The sequence below is a fragment of the Canis aureus genome, chromosome 32 (genome assembly GCF_053574225.1).
Source record: "Canis aureus isolate CA01 chromosome 32, VMU_Caureus_v.1.0, whole genome shotgun sequence".
Lineage (NCBI taxonomy): Eukaryota > Metazoa > Chordata > Mammalia > Carnivora > Canidae > Canis > Canis aureus.
This window is the reverse complement of record NC_135642.1, coordinates 40,447,284-40,467,018: the sequence shown is the minus strand read 5'-3', so window position 1 is coordinate 40,467,018 and position 19,735 is coordinate 40,447,284. Positions and strand designations below refer to the sequence as shown.

Sequence of the window (19,735 nt, the reverse complement as noted above, 5' to 3'; positions counted from 1 at the left end):
GACTGAGGGACAGAGAGTATGCGTGAATACTAAAAGTGTACCCTAGAAGCTATTGTGGCAGTCTGGATGAGAGCGGACTGGTTGTGGTGGCATTGATGATGCAGAGAGAAATACACAAATTCAAAGGATATTTAGGTTGTGGAACAAACACAGGAGATTGATAGATGTGGAATGTGTGAGAAAGAGACAAGTCAAGGATGACTCCTAAATTTTTGGCTAGAACTTGGTAGGCAGTGATGTCATTTTTTTAACATAGGGAATACTGATAGAGCAGGTTTGATGATGTGGGAGGATGATTGAGCTTTGGGATTTGCTGGGTTTGAGTTGCTTGTGAAATATCCAAGGGAAGATGCCTAGTAAAAGGATATACAGGTAGAATTTTGGAAGAGTTCAGGAGAGCAGTACAGGTCAGAAGTGCCCAATTTATCATTGGCCTGGGGCATGGCCTAGGAAGTATGTACAGAATGAGGAGAAGAGGGCTTTTGGGACAAAACCCTGAGAATCTTTACCAAGTTGAAAAGAAACTGGCAAATAAGAAAGAGTGGTCAGAGAAGTACTAGGAAAACTAGGCATCACATCAATTAAAGGAAGAGTGGTTTGAAAAGGAGGCTTTAATGTTGCTAGGAAAACTAATAAAATAAGAACCATAAACGATCTTATTAAGCATTTTTTATACAGTGGTGGAAGCAGAATCTAGATTAAAGTGGTTGAGAAGTGGGAGTGAGGTGAGAAATTGTGACACTTCAGATCTCGCTGTTAATGGGGGGGGGATCAAAAGGTCAATATCTAGAGGAAGACATGAGATCATGCTTTTATTTATTTTTAAAGATGGAGAGATTTAACACATCTATACATCTAGATGCTGATGGAAAGGAGCCAGCAGAGGGAGTAGATGATGATGATGATGATGATGATGTGTGTATGTGTTTGCACAGGGATTAGCCTTTTGCTGTGAGGGTTATTGCAACAGGAGTGAAGAATGCTCAAAAATGGGTATAGATACAGGTAAGTTTATAGATATAGTGTCAGGAAAGTTGAAGGACTTCACGGTAATTTCTATTTTCTCTGTGAAGTTTCAGAGTACAGGAGGAGGTAAGGGTTTGAGGAATGAAGACTGAGGTAGCAGTAGTGGAGAGCTGGCATGAGTGGGCTGTTGAAGCACAACTCAGTGAACATCTTTATCTAGTTTGTGTCATGAAGGAAAGGGTTTTCTTCCAAATAGAGGATACTTCATTTGGGTACACAGAGGGAAAAGAGCCATGAAGTAATTTCTTGTCTTTTAACACAAACTGCAGCATCTAAGATTAATTTTGTCCAGATTACTGGTAAATCCTCCCTACTACTGACACCAAAGTTGGCTACCATTTCCTTTGAAACTCTGACATGTTAGTTTTTTTCTAACTATACATAAGAAAACTTTGTTTATATGCATTTAGGGCTCATTTTTCCTTAGAGTAATTTCATTTGTCTCATTTTCCCCACTTCTGTACAGAGTGCTCCATCTGTGCTTAGTTTCATTTATATGAAATGAAATTCCTTCAAGTCTTCTCTTTTTTTATGAGATTGCTCAGGCTACTGTTCTCATTCTACTTCCCATCTTTCATATATGTGGAATCTGAAAGGAAGTACAATGTAGGGCTTTTATTTTTTATTTATTTATTTATTTATTTATTTATTTATTTATTTATTTATTTATTTATTTATTTATTTATGATAGTCAGAGAGAGAGAGAGAGAGAGAGAGAGAGAGAGAGAGGCAGAGACACAGGCAGAGGGAGAAGCAGGCTCCATGCACCGGGAGCCCGACGTGGGATTCGATCCCGGGTCTCCGGGATCACGCCCTGGGCCAAAGGCAGGCGCCAAACCGCTGCGCCACCCAGGGATCCCCTGTAGGGCTTTTAAAATACATCAGATCAGTACATCAATGTCAGGAGCTGATCCAAATATGACCTAATATATAAAACAAAGCCAGTTATTATAGAGACTCTGCTACCTAGCAGTTGAGATGACAATTTCTCACTCTTGCTTTCTGTGATATATGCCAGCTGAATTTATGAAATTTATAAAGTGAGGTGAGATTATTTAAAATATTCAAGCAAGGAGTTTTGGCCACCATTTCTGGGAAAAGGAGAAAGGAATAGGTGGAAAGAGGGTGAGGAAGGAGATGGAAACCCTCATGTGACTGAGCTGCTGAGTTGGCTTCTTATCTATGAAGAGAATAATGATACCTGGCAAACCATGACAATTAAATGAGGTTATATAATTATAATAATACGTAGTAACATAACGTAACTTGCACATTATAAAGTGATACAAAGATTAGTTGTTGCCACTTAGAATCCTTGAATAGTTTTCTCTTTTGTACATAATAGTATTTATCAGGCCATTTTTACACAGCTATTTTAGTTTGCAATGCAAAACTTGTTGCTAGATTTAAAATGAACTGGGCACTGAGAAAGAATGGGAATAGGTTTATTTTAGTGTAGGCTTTACATATGATACTTAATTCTTATAGTACCTGCTTAAGCAGACTACTACTTTGATTTTGCAGATGAGGCTACTCAATCTTAAACCTGCCTGAGGCTTATACATTTATAACACACAGGGCTTGAATTTGATTGATACATTCATGCTCTTTCCCACAGCAACATGTAATTTCAGTATTTTCCCCTTTTCTAAGTGATGGAGGAAAAAAATAACCATGTGACTGAGAAATTCCACTTTGTCCTTTCAATGAAATATGTATTAAAACATATGATCAATACGGAGATAGTAAAAATTATAGTAAAAATAATAACGTACATATCAGAAATATAATCCACATGTGATTTTTAAAGTATTCTGATCTGATTAGGGCTAGAGATTATGAAGTTTAATAGCTATCTAGCCAAAGGGGAGAAATACTTAGGATTTGAACAGTATTAAATAGCCCACTGTATACCTAAAACTAATGTAACATTACGTGTCAGTGATACTAAAAAAAAAAAAAAAAAAAAATCCCACTGACACTTATTTTTATTTTTGATCACCATCTATAGCTGGGTTTACAAATGACAACTTTCCAAATTCCATGAGGCATAGGATGGACAAGTATGAATCTACAAATGGAGCAATACATCAGGGGGTTTGAAAGCAGGGAAGTTCAGTATAGTAATTGCTTAATCCAATTCTGAGAAACCTGCTTTCCTTTTGAATGTTCTGAAGCTGAGTTTTGCAGACTGGATTCTTCTGACTCTAAGAGAAAAGGAAGCACAGTACCACAAAAGAGCTTTTCCCAATTTTGTATCACATATTATCAATGGTGTATGGTCAAGCAAGAGCACAGCTTATGGCTGTTATAGTACATAGTGAAATACTATAAGTAAACTCTTTTTCAAGTCTGTCATTTTTCTTTTAAAGATTTTGTTTATTCATGAGAGACACGAGAGAGAGAGAGAGAGAGAGAGAGAGAGAGAGGCAAGAGGCACAGGCAGAGAGAGAAGCTGGCTCCATGCAGGGAGCCCAATGTGGGACTCGATCTTGGGACTCCAGGATCACGCCCTGGGCCAAAGGCTGGGGCTCAACCACTGAGCCACCCAGGGGTCCCAAGCCTGTCATTTATAATGCTAACACAAATGGCATACTCACAAGTTTTATAGAAAACTAACCCATGGCACAGTCCAACCATGTTATATATTTAGAAAAGGAGACCTTAGACTTTATTATTTATTTATAAGATTTTACTAGTTCTGTTCAAAAAATAATTTATTTCTGGTGTGACTTTTAGGGAGTTGGGAAAGATTGCTCTCATATGGATTGACCTGTAAGAGGGAGACAAGCTGACATTTAAACAGACATACTTTGTGTTATCAGAAGGACTATTCCCAGAGAGCATTTGAGTCGTTCATAATCTAGACTAGATACCTAAGTCAACAGTTACTGAAATGATATTGCTGTCTTATCTTTATCTACACTCATGGCCTCAGCAATCTATGTCACTCCTCTTGCTGTCCTTCCCTCCCTATTTCACCTCTATGTTTGAATGCCAGTTCCTAATCTTTTCTTTTTCCTGCTCCCATTTTCATTAGGTCTCTTTTGTATCTAAAACATACTGACTTGAAATGGAAACTTTTTGTAGCTTTCTCAGACTTTCAGTTTTAACTCTAGTTCACTCCGTCTGCTATGTAACCTGTATTACTTACACTGTGTTTTCCCTCCCTGACGAAAAGGAACTGAGTTACTGCCTTTGCGGTTACTGAGTGGTGAGGTTATTTTGGGCCATGAGGGCTGGGGGCAAAGGTAGGCTGGGGAGGGAGGCGAAATAAATTTCGCAGCTGAAACTAATCTTTGGTTTTCAAGTCTCATATACATTGCAATCTAATTCTTGTTAGGAGTAGAATTAATGTGTGTACCCAGCATATCATCTGGTTGTTAATTATTTGAAACTCAGAAAAAAACACAACAATGATTTAGGAGGGATAGCATTTCTTTTTATTCTTGGTTCCGTATTTAAAAAACAACATCGTCTGCATTTTGAATTAAGTGGAAAGGTTGAGAAAGGTCACTTTTTCTGTTTTATAATTGCAAAAACAAACCAACTTTTAGCTTGCAAGTTTTAGCTACAATAATAATCCTGACATCACCATGACATAACTGGAAACAATTTTGCCAGATTATGGATAGAAAGGAAAGGAAAAACTATGACTATCAGAAAGCAGTAATATTTATTAGCAATACAGGTAACCTTGGAAAGTTATCAGCTACAAGTTTTAAAACCACAAAACTTTGGATACAAGGAAGGAGTGTGTGCGTGGCTAACAGAGGAGGTTAAGAAAAGCTGTTATCAATGCAGAGCAGTAAGCCGACCCATTTACTGAGCAAATTAAAAGGTCCAACAGCCATTTATCTTAATGAAATTACTCAAGATTCCCCTTTTCTTAAAGCAGTCCAGGAATCAGATGGGGGAAGACAGGCTAACATCATCTTTATCAAGGATCTGCAAAGATTACAAAGATAGCCAGGAAAGCATGGTGAATGGAAGAGATGTCGCAGAAATGAGTAATTGATTCTCCTAATATTTAGATCTTGAATTAGGTTAGATCTTGACCTGCTTCTAGCCAGTTGATCTCTTTAAATATGTAGGCTGTAGGCTGTGCAGTAAGTTTTTGCTTCTTCTGTAATGTTCTTCTTACATTCCTCTAGATTTCACATATACTTGATTTCTTTAAAGATCGCTGCTTTTCCTTTGGAATAAGGCAATGTGGATAAGGGAGACAAAAAGGGAATTAATTAAACGTTAAGATAGCGTGGTTTTAAGGTTTTGATGCATAACTTCAAGACATTTTCACAGAGCACACTCCTCTCACGTTAGGGTTAAAGTGAAACTTTCCATTTGGATAATGCAGAGGATGACATTCTTCAGGGAAAAATAAAAGAACACTAAGCTTCCCCCTACTAGGCATCTTCTTTCAGGCACTGAGACTGCAGCCATCCAATAAATGGGGATGGGCAGAAAGAGAAGACTTCAAAAGTCATAGATATACTTTGAAAGCTAATTTTTGGCAAGTCTGGCAATGAGATCTTTCCATTCTCCTCTTTTCTTTGTGATGTATGTAGGAGTGAGTAGCTGCAATAGTGATTCTGGCTGTTGCCTAAAGAAGTTCTGACACAAGGCCTCAGTGTTACAAATCACATACATCCCACAGTCATAGCTGTTTTGTTGAGCAGGGGCTTTCTCTTCAACAAAGGCTAGTTTGTCTCCTTTTCTGCCTAAGAAAGCTTCCAGTTTCTCTGCTACCTGCTTTGCATGGACTGAGTTGCTTCTGCTATGGGAATCGTAATGAAAAAAGCTATTTTTGTCTTGGATATAAACCAACAAACTCCAATGGGTTCCTCCAGCTGCCTCGTTGGAATTATCATTGATGGCTAAAAATACAACTCTCTTGTTGGGGAGGTCCAGGGGTTCAAGGAACATGGCAATCTCTGTTTGGTTGCTAGTGCACTTGATGAACTGGGTAACTTCGGGGCTGATGAAGCAGACGTGGTCAGAGCAGTCATGAAACTGACTATTGGCAAAGTATTCAAAGGCAAATCCAATAATATGGTCATTGAGCCAGCTTGGAGGATCCAACAGTGAGACATCTGACTGCCGCAGTAGACTGTCCATGTAACTTAAGACTACAGGGTCCATCTTGTACCGACCAGGGCTGATCAGAAATTCCAGAAGCTGAGGAGAAGCAGAAGATAATATTTACTGTTGAATATGATACCTGGCTGTATAATGGGAGTGAGTAATAAATAGGAGGTACTTTTACAGAGTTTTGGTAAAGATTAAATATAATTGTAAAGTGTTCACCAACAATGCCTGGCTAAGAGTAAACATTCAAGAGACCCTAACTAATGTGCTGTATGTTAGTAATTAGTTAGAATGAAAACTTTGGAAAATTTTCATGCTAAAACAGTAAGCATGAATTTTTAATTTCCTCTTTAAATACAGAGTTTGGTTAAAATTGTAACAAACATTTACCAAACTTCTTAGCATTAACCATATTATCTGGCCATTTAATGAATATGCATGATAATAGTGGCAAATTATTTTACAGTAAAGTGAATTTTCAAAGATTGTAAAGAAAAATGTTGCTCATTAACAAAGGAAATAGTTTCCATTTCAACATTAATTTTCAAGAGATAAGATAAAAATATTGCTTCCTCATTCCACAATAGAAAGTGACAGTGATTAGAGTTGTAGTTAAAAAGAACCACAATTTTGAGAACAGAAAATTGTGAGAGTAACACAAATGAAGATCATGCCCTGTTCTGCCCAGTTGTGAGCATGAGTGATGTAATATGTCCTAGTCCATTTCCCATTTTTAACCTCAAGTGGTAAGATAAAGACTATGGAATGTTTATAATAAAAGTTAGAAAATCTTTTGTAAATTGAAAGGTAGTTAGGCACAGGAATCAAGAGACCTGGATGTAGCCCCAGTTCTATCAAAGAATTTAAATGATTTTGTCCTTGCTTTTGTTTTCTGTAAGAAGAGTATGTGTCTGTTTTGCATGCCTCAGTGAGTTGTAGGAAAGGCCAATTAGTTTTACTTGAAGGTATTAAAACAAAATAAGATGTACTATTAGTATTTATATTATTAATTGATATTAGTAATATGATCAGAAAATTTAGATAGTACTCCGTACCAATGAAAGCAAATGAGGTTTGGAAACGAATATCTATTCATATTATCTTGTCCAAACAAAAGCATGATTAATTTAGAGAACAAGATAAATTATATAGTAAGATTAATACACTCATGACCACCCAAGGTAAGGTGCTTATAACAAAGAAAAGAAGTCTGGTAAATGTGAAAGGTAACATATTTGAGCCTTAGAGAGTTAACAGCTATTCATTACCTGACAGCATTACAACATCACTAAAAATCTCAAAGCAATAAACAGTCACATGCAGGTAGAGAGTAGAAAACAAAGCATATTGTAAGAATAATACCATTTCTATGAAAGACTGGGCTAGAATAATCAATTTAATCAATTCTGGCCATTAGACCAAGTAACCTACCACTTGATTACACTAGTAAAATAATAAAATTTTGTGGCACAACCATTTTCCTATACTCAAAACCCTGCAAAACCTATACAAAAAATAAATATACCCCTCAAGAAAAAAAGCCTAAAGTAAATGAGGTAACTAAGAAGCACCAAAGATGGTTTTATGTGCATACAGTATATTGTAAATCTGAACTACTTCAGAAACAATGTAAGACTGTTGATGAGAAAAAAATATACATATTAACATAGATATATAAAAAAGATGGCATGAGTTAAGATTTTCTTAAGAAGAGAGAATAACTTCAGCAGAGACATAAACAAGGGCCAGGAACAAAGTTAACGAGGCATAGAGCACATTTGCTATGGGTGGGCCACAGATTTGGCTGTAAGCTTTTTGGCAGCTAACCAGAGAGCGTTAAGTTAAACATTCACAATGTCCATAAGGTAAAAACAAAGTGACTGCTCAGGAAAGGTAAAAGCATTCTTTGTATTAAGGTTAGACAGTTTTCTTTAAAGAAATTTTCATAAAAGACACAGTATATCATAATGAATAATGTCCCACATATTTTTATAATAGATGAAGCCGTTTCAGAGGATTGTTTTTAATAATGATCCCTCACATCTAGCCTGATGGTAAATGAGTAAACAGCAATCTGGTAAAAGCCAAGTCTATGGAGGCTACTCAGCTTGCTGATCTCACTTAAGAGTAAATGAATATGAAAAGGGAAGTGCTTGTGCATCAGGCAAGTCTCCCTCAATCTCTCCCCCATGTTTTTAACGAATACTACATAATGGCGAGTGCCAGATTGTACTTCCTGGCAAATACTTGGGAGACCTACTCTCTATGCTGTCAGCTGAAATCAGACCCACATCTTAACAGCCAACCCAACTACAGACAGGAGGTCCCTATCTTGGAGGGAGTGACCGAAGTAGCCAATATTTCCTTCAGAAAAGTTTTAGTGCTTTGTTTGATTTTGAAAATACCCAAAACACAGACAATGGGTCGATCAAGGATCTAGCTCTATTCCATGGATGGAATGATTGCATGATTGCAATGGTTTAACTCCACCAATTCTAAAGCAAATGAAACTAAACTAGCCTTTGGCCAAACCACCGTTAGCCAAGAAAAACTCTAAACTTCACATCTGAAGACTTGAGTATTATTTATTTTATTATTTTTTAAAAGCTTTTATTTATTTATTCATGAGAGACACAGGGAGAGGCAGAGACACAGGCAGAGGGAGAAGCAGGCTCCATGCAGGGAGTCCAATGTGGGACTCGATACCAGGACCCCAGGATCACGACCTGAGCCAAAGGCAGATGCTCAACTACTAAGCTACCCAGGCATCCTTGAAGATTTGAATTCTAGACTCAGTTCTGTTACTCACTGGCCATGTAATCATAGATAAGCCACTTAATTTCTTTAGGCCTCAGTATTCTCTTCTGTAAAGTGAGAAGTCATCACCTTTATCATAGAGTATTTGTCAATATAAAATGAAGAAACATCATTAACTAAAATTTTAAAAGATATAAAGTAGTATTTCCAGCGGCACCTGGGTGGCTCAGGCTGTTGGGCATCTGCCTTTGGCTTGGGTCATAGATCACAGGGTCCTGGGATGGAGCCCCGTGTCTGGCTCCCTGCTCAGTGGGGAGCCTGTTTTTCCCTCTCACTGCCACTGCTCCCCCTGCTTGTGTGCTGTCAAATAAATAAATAAAATCTTAAAAAAAAAAAAAATGGTGAGAGAAAGGAAGGGAAATGCCTTTAGAAGGGAGGTCCAGTCTGGCTAGAATAAAGAATAAGGGTACAGGTGAGGGTTAGAAGATGATTATTAGAAGCTAAATGGCAACAGACTGAAGTCCAGGTGAAAGAGCTTGGAATTTATACTGAGGCAAAGGGAAGCTGTTATGGCAAGGCTGGTGCTTTAGGAAGTTTACTAATTCAACCAGGGTGTATAGGATTAATTGGTAGGGAGAGAAATTGGAAGAAGAGATCAAGTAGGTTTTTATTGAAAGTAAAGGTATAGGAAGAAATGACCTAAATCTGGGGAAATGGTAGTAGAAATGGGGAGGCAAGGAGGAAAAGGTACTTTAGACTGAGATTCAGTAGGTAAGTGATCAGAGAACAGCAGATAGAGAAGAATTAGGAAATGGTCTATGGGTTTTAGTTGGGGTGACTCAGGGATGAAGATCCCATTATCAATGGGGTAGAGAAAACGGAGACAGAAAGGGACCTATCAAAAGAACCAAGAACCATCTAGAACCATCCTAGGGATATTTCCTTTCTATATAGTAAGCACTGTATTTGGCATAGCTAAGGTACAGATGTTTGTCAGATGACTGAAACAAAAAGGAGTCAGAACATACAGATTAGGGAAAACAAGATAAATAAGGCCTCTTAAGATGTTTGTGTTGTCTGTAACATTCCCAGTTCTGCTTTGGTTTTGTGTTTTGTCTGTTCTCCTCTGTTAATAATAAATTCCTTCAGACATAAGACCTATGTACTTGGTCTTGGTGGATGGTAAGGAAGATTGGAACCTAGGGAGACAATAAGCTCCTCACAGTCTTGTTTGTAAAGTCCTACAAATTATATATTTCTAGGTTTTGGGGTTAGGAGGCTTTGAAAAGTCCAGGCTCTGATTTTGCCACTTACTATCTATGTGACTCTGGCCAAGCTATTTATTCTTTTGCTAGGCCTCATTTTCCTCATTTGTAAAATGAGGTAATAAAAACACCTGCCTTACAGGGTTGTTACACCAAATAAAAACATGAGTGAAAACACTCAACATATCATCTGACATACAACAGGTTCTCAAAAGGAGTTTCTTCCCTACTCCCTATTATTTGGGGTGGTATAATGAGACTTAGAAATTTCTTGAAAATAAAGCATGTTATCTTTTTTATAAAGCCACAAAATCATAAAGGACAGATCTAGCAAGTGCATGACTCTGTGCTCTACCTTTGGCAAAAGAGTGAATGCTAACTCCAGAGAAAATTGTTCTCTAAACCTCAGAGTGTAGCAATGATGTTAATGTGTTGTCAGTATACACACGCCCTGCAATTACAGTTTATGTATCTTCCAACTTCTGTAGCTAAATGAAGCTAATACTGAAATCACAGTATAGAACACTTCCTAAACAAAGGCTTAATTTTAACAAAAGGAGACTACTTTTTCATATTAATATTAAAATCCTTAAAATGTACATTACTTGAGTATTTGTTATAAAAAATAAGGTAATTCCATAGAAGGTAATAAAAACTACCTTAAAGAGAAAATTTACAATTCAATAGGAGCCAACCTGATTACCTGCTGCTATAAGTAAGGGAAGAAGCTGCTGGTTCATTAGGAAAAAAACAGTAGGTTGGATGTTAGTTCCAATGAACTATGTTCTAAAGGAGTGCTAATAGTACTTTTGGTGATTATGGAAATGTTCCTTACTGGCAAAGTCCAATACAGTAGTTATCTGCCACATGTAGCTACTGAGCACTTGAAATGTGGCTAGTGTGATGGTAGAACTGAATATTTAATTTTAATTAATTTAAACTTAAATTTAAATATCTACATGTGGCTATTCGCTACTATTTTGGACAGCACAGTTCCACAGATTTCAGAAGTATTTCTTTTTTTTTTTAAAAAGATTTATTTATTTATTTATTTATGATAGACATAGAGAGAGAGAGAGAGAGAGAGAGAGGCAGAGACACAGGAGGAGGGAGAAGCAGGCTCCATGCTGGGAGCCCGACGTGGGACTCGATCCCGGGACTCCAGGATCACGCCCTGGGCCAAAGGCAGGCGCTAAACCGCTGAGCCACCCAGGGATCCCCTCAGAAGTATTTCTTGAAAGAAAAAAATAAGGTTATATGGTTAAGTTAGGGAAATGCTGCATACTAAAACTCCTTATTAGAGAGTCATAGGCATACAAGCATGTTAGAGGCTAGACGTTCTGCAATAAAGAAGTGTAATTTTTCTTGTTCTGATTTTTTCCCAAACTCATTTTACCATGAGACACTTTTTTTTTTTTTTTTTTGTTAAACAGAGTATCTATTGACACCTTATCATCTATGCAGAGAAGTTTGGGATATGCTTGCTGAATTATTTAATAAATGGTATTGGGACAAACTGTTAAACATTTGATAAAAGAAGGAAGTTAGAGCTCTAACTCATATACATATTTTTAATATTTTATTTATTTATTCATGAGAGACACAGAAACAGAGAGGCAGAGACACAGGCAAGAGAGAGAAGCAGGCTCCATGCAGGGAGCCGGACTCAGGACTTGATCCTGGGTCTCCAGGCTCAGGCCCGGACTGAAGGCGGGGCTAAACCGCTGAGCCACCCAGGCTGCCCCTAACTCATATCTTATATCAAATTATACTTCAGGTGGAACAAAATTTAAATGTTAAGAAAGAAAACAAAAATATTAGAAGGAAGTGGGGCTTAATACACTTATGTGACTGGCCAATAAACACATAAAAAGTTACTCAACACTTTACTAGTAATCAAAGGAAATCAAGTTAAATCAAGATTTCATTTTTTACCTATCGAATCAGCAAAGATGAGGAAAATTGATAATAACTAGCATTGCTGTGAGACCATGGGAAAATACGCATTCTCATTGTTTAGAGCAGTATAAACAAATGCAAGCTTTTTGAAGGGTAATTTACCATTACATTCCAATTCTTAAGAAATGTCTACATGTAGGTATTACACTTTCAGAAATTTATCTTCAGGGAAACATTAAGGATGTATACAAAATTTAACAAGAATATTCATCACTGGAATGTTTATAACTGAAAAAAAAAAAAGAAACAATCTGAAAGTTCAAAAGAGGACTGGTAAATTTAAATAACAAGTTTCCAAACAATGAGATATTGTCAGCCATTAAACAGTAAAGTTGTAGATACAAATTTATTGACATAGACGTTCATGATATGCTACGAAAAGGAAGTTTATATAAAAATTTGTACCAGAAAAATATACACAAAAATAATCAAGAATGATAGCCATTCAGTTTAAATATTGTTTTAAAAGATAATTAATACTTAAATTTTTTCCTTCTACCTTTTAACACTTTTATTTTTTCACTCTCTTTTTATAATGAGCACATAACCAGTAAATACAGCTATTTCCATTCAGGAAAAAAAAAAAAAAAAAAAAGATGTGCACCTCCCACTCTTACACTGACCTAAAATATGCCTGTTTCTTCAACTCAGTGGTCTTACTTCTGTCCTTTGGAAAAAAAAAACAGAGAAAGTCTAATCTTTCTCCTATAAACTTTCAAACACAAAGATGTAAAATTAATCTGTTTACTAAAATTAGATTATGTCCAACTTCTAATGTATGATTCCATTTGTGATTTCACAAAAGGAATCAAATCCAAGACCAAATGTGCTTTTCATGGCAGCATAAGCAGAAATATTTTCAGGAAGGAAGTTCAAACTTTTTTTTTTTGGTTTCAATTTTCCCCTATTAAACGTTTCCTTTTAATGCTAGCCTAAACCATCTAAAGATTTGTATAAAGTGGAATGTAAAAATTACCATCAAGATTTATATATCCCTCTTGAGGGCAGAGATTATCAGATTTTAATCATCCCTGTTTTCTTTAGTGCTTGACAAACTGGAGAAACTTTAACAAATGTTTTTCCTGAACAAGATACAGAAGTAAAATACATTTTGAAACACAAAATTGTTATAAACATAGGAAGATTTCTCAATTTTATAAATTATTTATAAATTTGAATAATATTCCTCTGACATCAATATTTTACAAGTAGAGGAATTCAGCTCTCAAAGTAGAAAAAGCGCTTGGTATGATGATGACGCTTGTTAACTCTATGCCACAAATCCCATTTGGTCCTGCCTTGGGTCAGGGAGCTAAATCAGGTGACTTTTTGGGATTTCTTCTAGAACCAAAATTCTCTATTTACTGCTATTACTAGGTATGGCTATCAATGGCTAAGGTGTCATTGACCATGAATATAATTTTATTCTCAATCTACCATTTTTAACTCAAAGGTTCCATTTGTAATTATACCAATCTTTTTCCCTACTATAAACCTGATATAAACACCAGTCTTTCCTTAAGCTGTGTTTTGCTCAGAATTTTCTGAGAAATGACTTTATACAACTGCAAAATTTGAAATGCCTGAGGTTGTAAAGAAAGTGTGTGTGTGGAGGCCAATAGGTTTAAGGAGAGGTCTGAGTAAGATAGTATTTATAAAGGAATGGACAGATTTTTATTTCATCATATGCATTAACAAATTAAAGCTAATAAAGTGTGATCAAAATAAAGTTATAATCTGCCTGATTTCATAAAATAACCACTGTGTTCAGTAGTTATATGCAAACACAGTTTGAAAGAGCATGAAAAACTTATTATCTTTTAATCTTATTTGTCCTATACATTTCAAAGCCTGGTAAATCACTTTTTCATAAGAGGTAAGTTGTTATTATAAACTCTTAATTAATGGGTTTCAAAAACATGCTTGGCATATAGTAGGGGCTCAATATATATTTAATGAATGAATAAAAGAAATAATGCATTTATGTTTTACTGTATTGCGTTCTTAGGAAAACAGGATCTGAAGCGACCCAATTATACATATAAAACGTTCTGTCTTAGCAATTTGTCTTTAAATGTTAATTAACACAAATATTTGTGAGTTATCTGACCAAATTTGAATTATATATTATTAAGTAGGGCTAAACATTTCCAGCAAGTTATTTATTTTAGCTGCTAACGTAAAGTGCCAAGTTGCTACAACAAATACTAGTGAGAAAATCAGAGCCAACCAAGGCCAGAAATCCCCAAGCTATTGTTTTGAAGGAACTGAATCTACCACACTACTCTGAGTATTTTTATTCATTGGCCATAAGGGAAGAGGCCTCCAGTTGTTTTTTTTTTTTTTTTTGCCTCGAGTTTTTAAACCTATAATTTAGATGCTCAAAAATAATAATTGTGATTGGGACAATATTTTTCAGTATGAGGATGGTGTTCTAGTGCTTTTATAACACATGAAGGTGGGGAAGGGATAGCCATTTAATCAGAAGCCAAAGAAAGGAAATTTCAGAAATTTTTTTTAAGTACTAAAGATTCTTAAAAAGCTTTATAAATGACAAGTATTCTTGCTGCAGATAGACCCATCTCCCCATTCCTTTAAAAAGGAGACAGATGAAACTCAACCTCTATATATAAATTTTATTCTCAGTCTGTACTGAACCATATCACTACCCAAATGGTCTCCTAAAGATGGACAAAATCAATATAGTCTAGTCATGCTGAAGAAGGTAGTCTCTCAGATAAATTGATTCTGAAAGTTAAGTTTACATTACTTATTTGGGTAATACTTGCACCCCATAGTTTTTTGAATATGTTTAAAAATGCACACAAGTTGGGGACTTGCTGCAATCTGGACAGTAACTTTTGCATAGTCTGGTACTGATCAGTTTCTAAAGAGATGGGTTATCTGGGCTTTTAGGACTTCCTTTTTGCTAATGCATTTTACTCTTCCAAGAGGTTTAAGGGATTGACAAGGAGAGAGCAATCTTGACCTTAAGAAGTTGAAATATAGGACTTACAGGTGTAGATGGAATTTAACCAAGGAAGGCCTTAGCAGCACCTGGGAACCTATATATGTGGTAAAGCCATTGCCTATGAGAAATACTAACTTTATCACTTATAATATAAAAGAATGGGTTAGCCTTTAGACCATGTAAACTGCTAACTGACTGCCATACTAGTGTGCACATCTCTGTTGAAAGGTGTGTGATTTAGTCCAATCTATGTTTTTTTCAGACCACTCAGTCATACTGAGAAAAAAGTAACTTAGCAGATGCTTTAGAGATCACTTTATAGTAAAATTTAGTTAAAAAAATTTTAATTATTTATTGGTCCAGATTCTTCATTCCTACCTTCTCTTTGACAATCTCATCTACACATTACTGGTAGACTAATTTTTCAAACAGAACTCTAGTTACATTATTCTACTCCCAAAATTTTATCATCTCTCCTTTATCTACCAAATTAAGTACAAATCACACCCTGGCATCCAATGATTTCCGCAAAAAGAGCCCCAATGTATCTTTTCCAATGTATTTTCTAGTACTGCTCCTACATATATAATTACACGCTCAGTACTCCTGCAGGCCCAAATTATTAGGTGACAGTACTGACTGCTACCCTTATGGTACAAGAGGAGAATCAAATAGCCAGTTCCCTACTCCCACGGAGGCTGGGAAGTGAACACTCTTCCAGGACCTTCTGAAACACACATCTGATCTGTCATGCTCTTGCTCAAAACCATAGTCAGCTTTTTATAAATCTAGGGTCCACGGGCCAGGATGTGGCTAGAATGAAAAGTGCCACAAACTTGGACAGTGAAAAACTGCATCTTGATTTTTAATACTCTCTAGCTGAAATTCAGCATTTCTTCAGTAAGTATAGGCAATAATCCACAGTACTATTAGCAGTCCCTATGTTTTTGTCACCAATAGAAATATGACATTTTCATGTCACTACTGAAGTTGTACAGGTATCTCAAAATATAATTCACACTCATCAGTATTTTGAAATCACATAATTAGACCTACTGCCAGATGTAATTTAATACATAAAGCACACATATAACTACATCAAACACTTGTTTTAATATTTTTAAAACTTTAAATAAATTGATTTTGTTTCTATGTATTTTATTTTATGCATTTAAAAACATTCTGAGATAGGGTCCACTGTCCAGGCTGCCAAAGAAGTTTATGGTGGGAAAAAAAAAAAAGGTTATTTTATTTTCATCTTTTTTTTTTAAGACCTATTAATTGCTTATAGTAGATAATCTAAACACTTTAGCATGGAATTCAAAGCTCCTCATAATCTGTTCACACCCACTTTATCATCTTTATCTCTGCCCCACCCCTACTCTCCATATTAAGCTCTAGTCATACCACACAACAGTAACTCTCTCTTATCTGGAGGCAGATAGACAGGTTTCTGGATTAGCCCTAGTTAATAGACAGTAGCCATGCACTGGCTTTGGCTTTGCCTTATAGAGACCTCTCTGCCTGCCAAGTGAATTGTTCTTTTAAAAGGTCTGTTTTCCCTACTAGTTTGAGATCTTAACAGGGCTGTATCTTAACTGTTTTTATATCTCATTCCTAACTTAAATGATTTCTGAGTAACAAAGACAGATTCTCAATTGGCAAGGCACTGTATACTAGGGGGAGTAAAATTAAGTCTTTGAATCTCAAATTGACTTGGCTCTTTTTGGGGACAGAAATAAAGTTGCCCTTGATTGAGCACTAAAGGTCGGATCTCTAGCTGTGGATGCTGGGGAAAGGGAAGGAGAGCCCTGAGGTGGACATCATTAAGATTGAGGGATGGCACCTGCTGAAGGCAAAGGCAGAAATGACGCCTTTCCCATTTCCCAGAGCAGTTATCCAACACTTCCATCACTCTGCTCAAGCTTCTCATTCCATCCCCAACTCTCTCATCGAATGACTCTCATCTTAATGTTAGAGACAAGGTCACCAACTTCCCTTCCTCCCTCCCTGCCTTCTTTTCATCCTTCCTTCTCTCCCTCCCATCCTTTCCTCTAGATGTTCTCAAACCACAGCGCATCTCAGGAGCTTTAAAAAATACTGATGCCTGGGCTCTAACCCCCGAATTTGTTTAACTGGAGCAGCAGCACTGGTTTTATTTTTTAAGAAACCCCAAACCAACTTCTCAGGTTATCCTAACAGGCACACAAGGCGGAGTTCCACGAGTGCGCTTGATGCTATAAATTAGTCTCCTTCGTCCACGAATTGTCCACCTCTGGGTTCCATCATACACTTTTACGCCTAAGTCTCCCTATCTTTATTTATTTTAAAATATTTTATTTATTAATGACACACACACACACACACACACACACACACACATACAGAGTGAGAGTGAGAGAGAGGTAGAGACACAGGCAGAGGGAGAAGCAGGCTCCATGCAGGGAGCCCGACGCGGGACTCGATCCCAGGTCTTCAGGGTCACGCCCTGGGCTGAAGGCGGCACTAAACCGTTGAGCCACCCAGGGATCCCCAGGCTCCCCATCTTTAAAGAGAACATTCTCTCGGCCCACATCCTCGCCCCTCCTCACTCATCCTCAAAAATGATGCTTCTTTAAAGGGTAATCTATGCCTGTGGCCTTGACCAACTATATCCTACTTTACCTTCTCACTCGTATTCTACCTTTTCAATCCTACTCTACCTTCTCACTCCTACTCTACCTTTTCACTCGTACTCTAACTCGTCAATCCTACTCTACCTTTTCACTGGTACTCTATCTTTTCACTCGTACTCTACCTTTTCAATCCTACTCTACCTTTTCACTCCTACTCTACCTTTTCACTGGTACTCTATCTTTTCACTGGTACTCTATCTTTTCACTGGTACTCTACCTTCTCACTCCTACTCTACCTTTTCACTAGTACTCTAACTTGTCAATCCTACTCTACCTTTTCAGTGGTACTCTATCTTTTCACTCGTACTCTACCTTTTCAATCCTACTCTTTCTCACTCCTACTCCAACTTTTCACTGGTACTCTAACTTTTCACTCCTACTCTACCTTTTCACTCCTACTCTACCTTTTCACTAGTACTCTAACTCGTCAATCCTACTCTACCTTTTCACTGGTACTCTATCTTTTCACTGGTACTCTATCTTTTCACTCCTACTCTACCTTTTCACTCCTACTCTACCTTTTCACTCCTACTCTACCTTTTCACTAGTACTCTAACTTGTCAATCCTACTCTACCTTTTCAGTGGTACTCTATCTTTTCACTCGTACTCTACCTTTTCAATCCTACTCTTTCTCACTCCTACTCCAACTTTTCACTCCTACTCTAACTTTTCACTCCTACTCTACCTTTTCAATCCTACTCTACCTTCTCACTCCTACTCTACCTTCTCACTCCTACTCTACCTTTTCACTCCTACTCTACCTTTTCACTAGTACTCTAACTTGTCAATCCTACTCTACCTTCTCACTCCTACTCTACCTTTTCACTAGTACTCTACCTTTTCACTAGTACTCTAACTTGTCAATCCTACTCTACCTTTTCACTGGTACTCTATCTTTTCACTCGTACTCTACCTTTTCAATCCTACTCTTTCTCACTCCTACTCCAACTTTTCACTCGTACTCTACCTTTTCACTCCTACTCTACCTTTTCAATCCTACTCTACTTTCTCACTCCTACTCCAACTTTTCACTCGTACTCTATCTTTTCATTCCTACTCTACCTTGTCACTGGTACTCTACCTTGTCACTCGTACTCTACCTTCTCACTCCAATACTGTCATATGCTTCTGCACTCGTCATTCTCTCTGCTTCCATCTCCTCTCCCCTTTCTCGACCGGCTGCTGCTCACCACTACCCTCGCCTTTTAACCCGTTAGGACTGACTCAACGGTCACCTGGGGAGGGCTTCTCCCGATCCTTCCACCCAATCAGGAGCCCCTCTTGGATGTTCAGAGGGTCCTACGCTTATTTTATTTTTTTTGGTTATATATTTACTTTATTACTACTGCGGACTCTCCCAACGTCTCCCACGCTGACACAGCACTTCAGGGAGCTGAAACTGTTTGATTTGCTCCTGACTTCCAGGAGCCTAAAGCACCAGCGGGCACTCGGAGAAGCCCGAGAGGAATGAATGGAAAAGCGAGACTAGGAAACGGAGGTCGGGGGCGGGGAAACGCGAGGGGGAGGGCGGGCGCGAAGGGGCGGGGGCTAAAGGGGGCGGGGTGGAGAGCCCAGCGCCACCAGTGGGGAAGGGGACACGGAGCGCTAAGTCCCCGGGGGGGGGGCGGGCCGGGAAGCGGCTCCCTGCTGGGACAGACCGCCGACCCGACCGAAGAGGGGAGGCGGCTTCTTACCTGCCTCGGGCCTCACCACCCCAACCAGCCTTCAGGCACCTCGGTGCTGGCCGGAAAGCGAGGGCTACAGTCGCAAACCCTGAGTTTTCTACCCCGACCTTGCGACATTCCTCTCCAGTGGAGGGAGAATCTGAGGCGCGGTTCCGAGCTCTGCCGTAAGGTGAGGAAGAGACGTGTGGGCGGGGCCGCCCGGGGCGGACGGACGGGGCGTGGCCGCGCAGGCGCCTGCGGCCCCCTCCGGCGGCGTCACGTGCGGGGGCCGGGCCGGCAGGCGGCCGGCTCGGGCGGGCGGGAGGGGG

At 38.1% G+C, this 19,735-nt stretch overlaps 2 protein-coding genes across 3 annotated transcripts in view; one reads left to right on the top strand and one right to left on the bottom strand.

The window, feature by feature from the left end:
* Positions 1 to 4,446: 4,446 nt before the first annotated feature.
* On the bottom strand, positions 4,447 to 19,628 carry SENP8 (SUMO peptidase family member, NEDD8 specific). Of its 2 annotated transcripts, none has more exons than XM_077881748.1 (2): positions 19,437 to 19,628; positions 4,447 to 6,204 (listed from the first exon to the last, which is right to left on the bottom strand). In XM_077881748.1, the coding sequence occupies exon 2, from the start codon at positions 6,166 to 6,168 to the stop codon at positions 5,530 to 5,532; it is 639 nt and encodes a 212-aa protein (XP_077737874.1). In that variant the 5' UTR covers positions 6,169 to 6,204; positions 19,437 to 19,628; the 3' UTR covers positions 4,447 to 5,529. The 2 variants fall into 2 exon arrangements, with proteins under 2 accessions (XP_077737874.1, XP_077737876.1); XM_077881750.1 differs by lacking the exon at positions 19,437 to 19,628 and adding an exon at positions 18,843 to 18,961.
* Positions 19,421 to 19,735, top strand: part of MYO9A (myosin IXA) — a 263,829-nt gene continuing 263,514 nt past the window's right edge. Inside the window, exon 1 of the mRNA XM_077881727.1 lies at positions 19,421 to 19,596. The gene's annotated coding sequence lies outside the window, so the exon portion shown is untranslated. The remainder of the gene's footprint in view (positions 19,597 to 19,735) is intronic.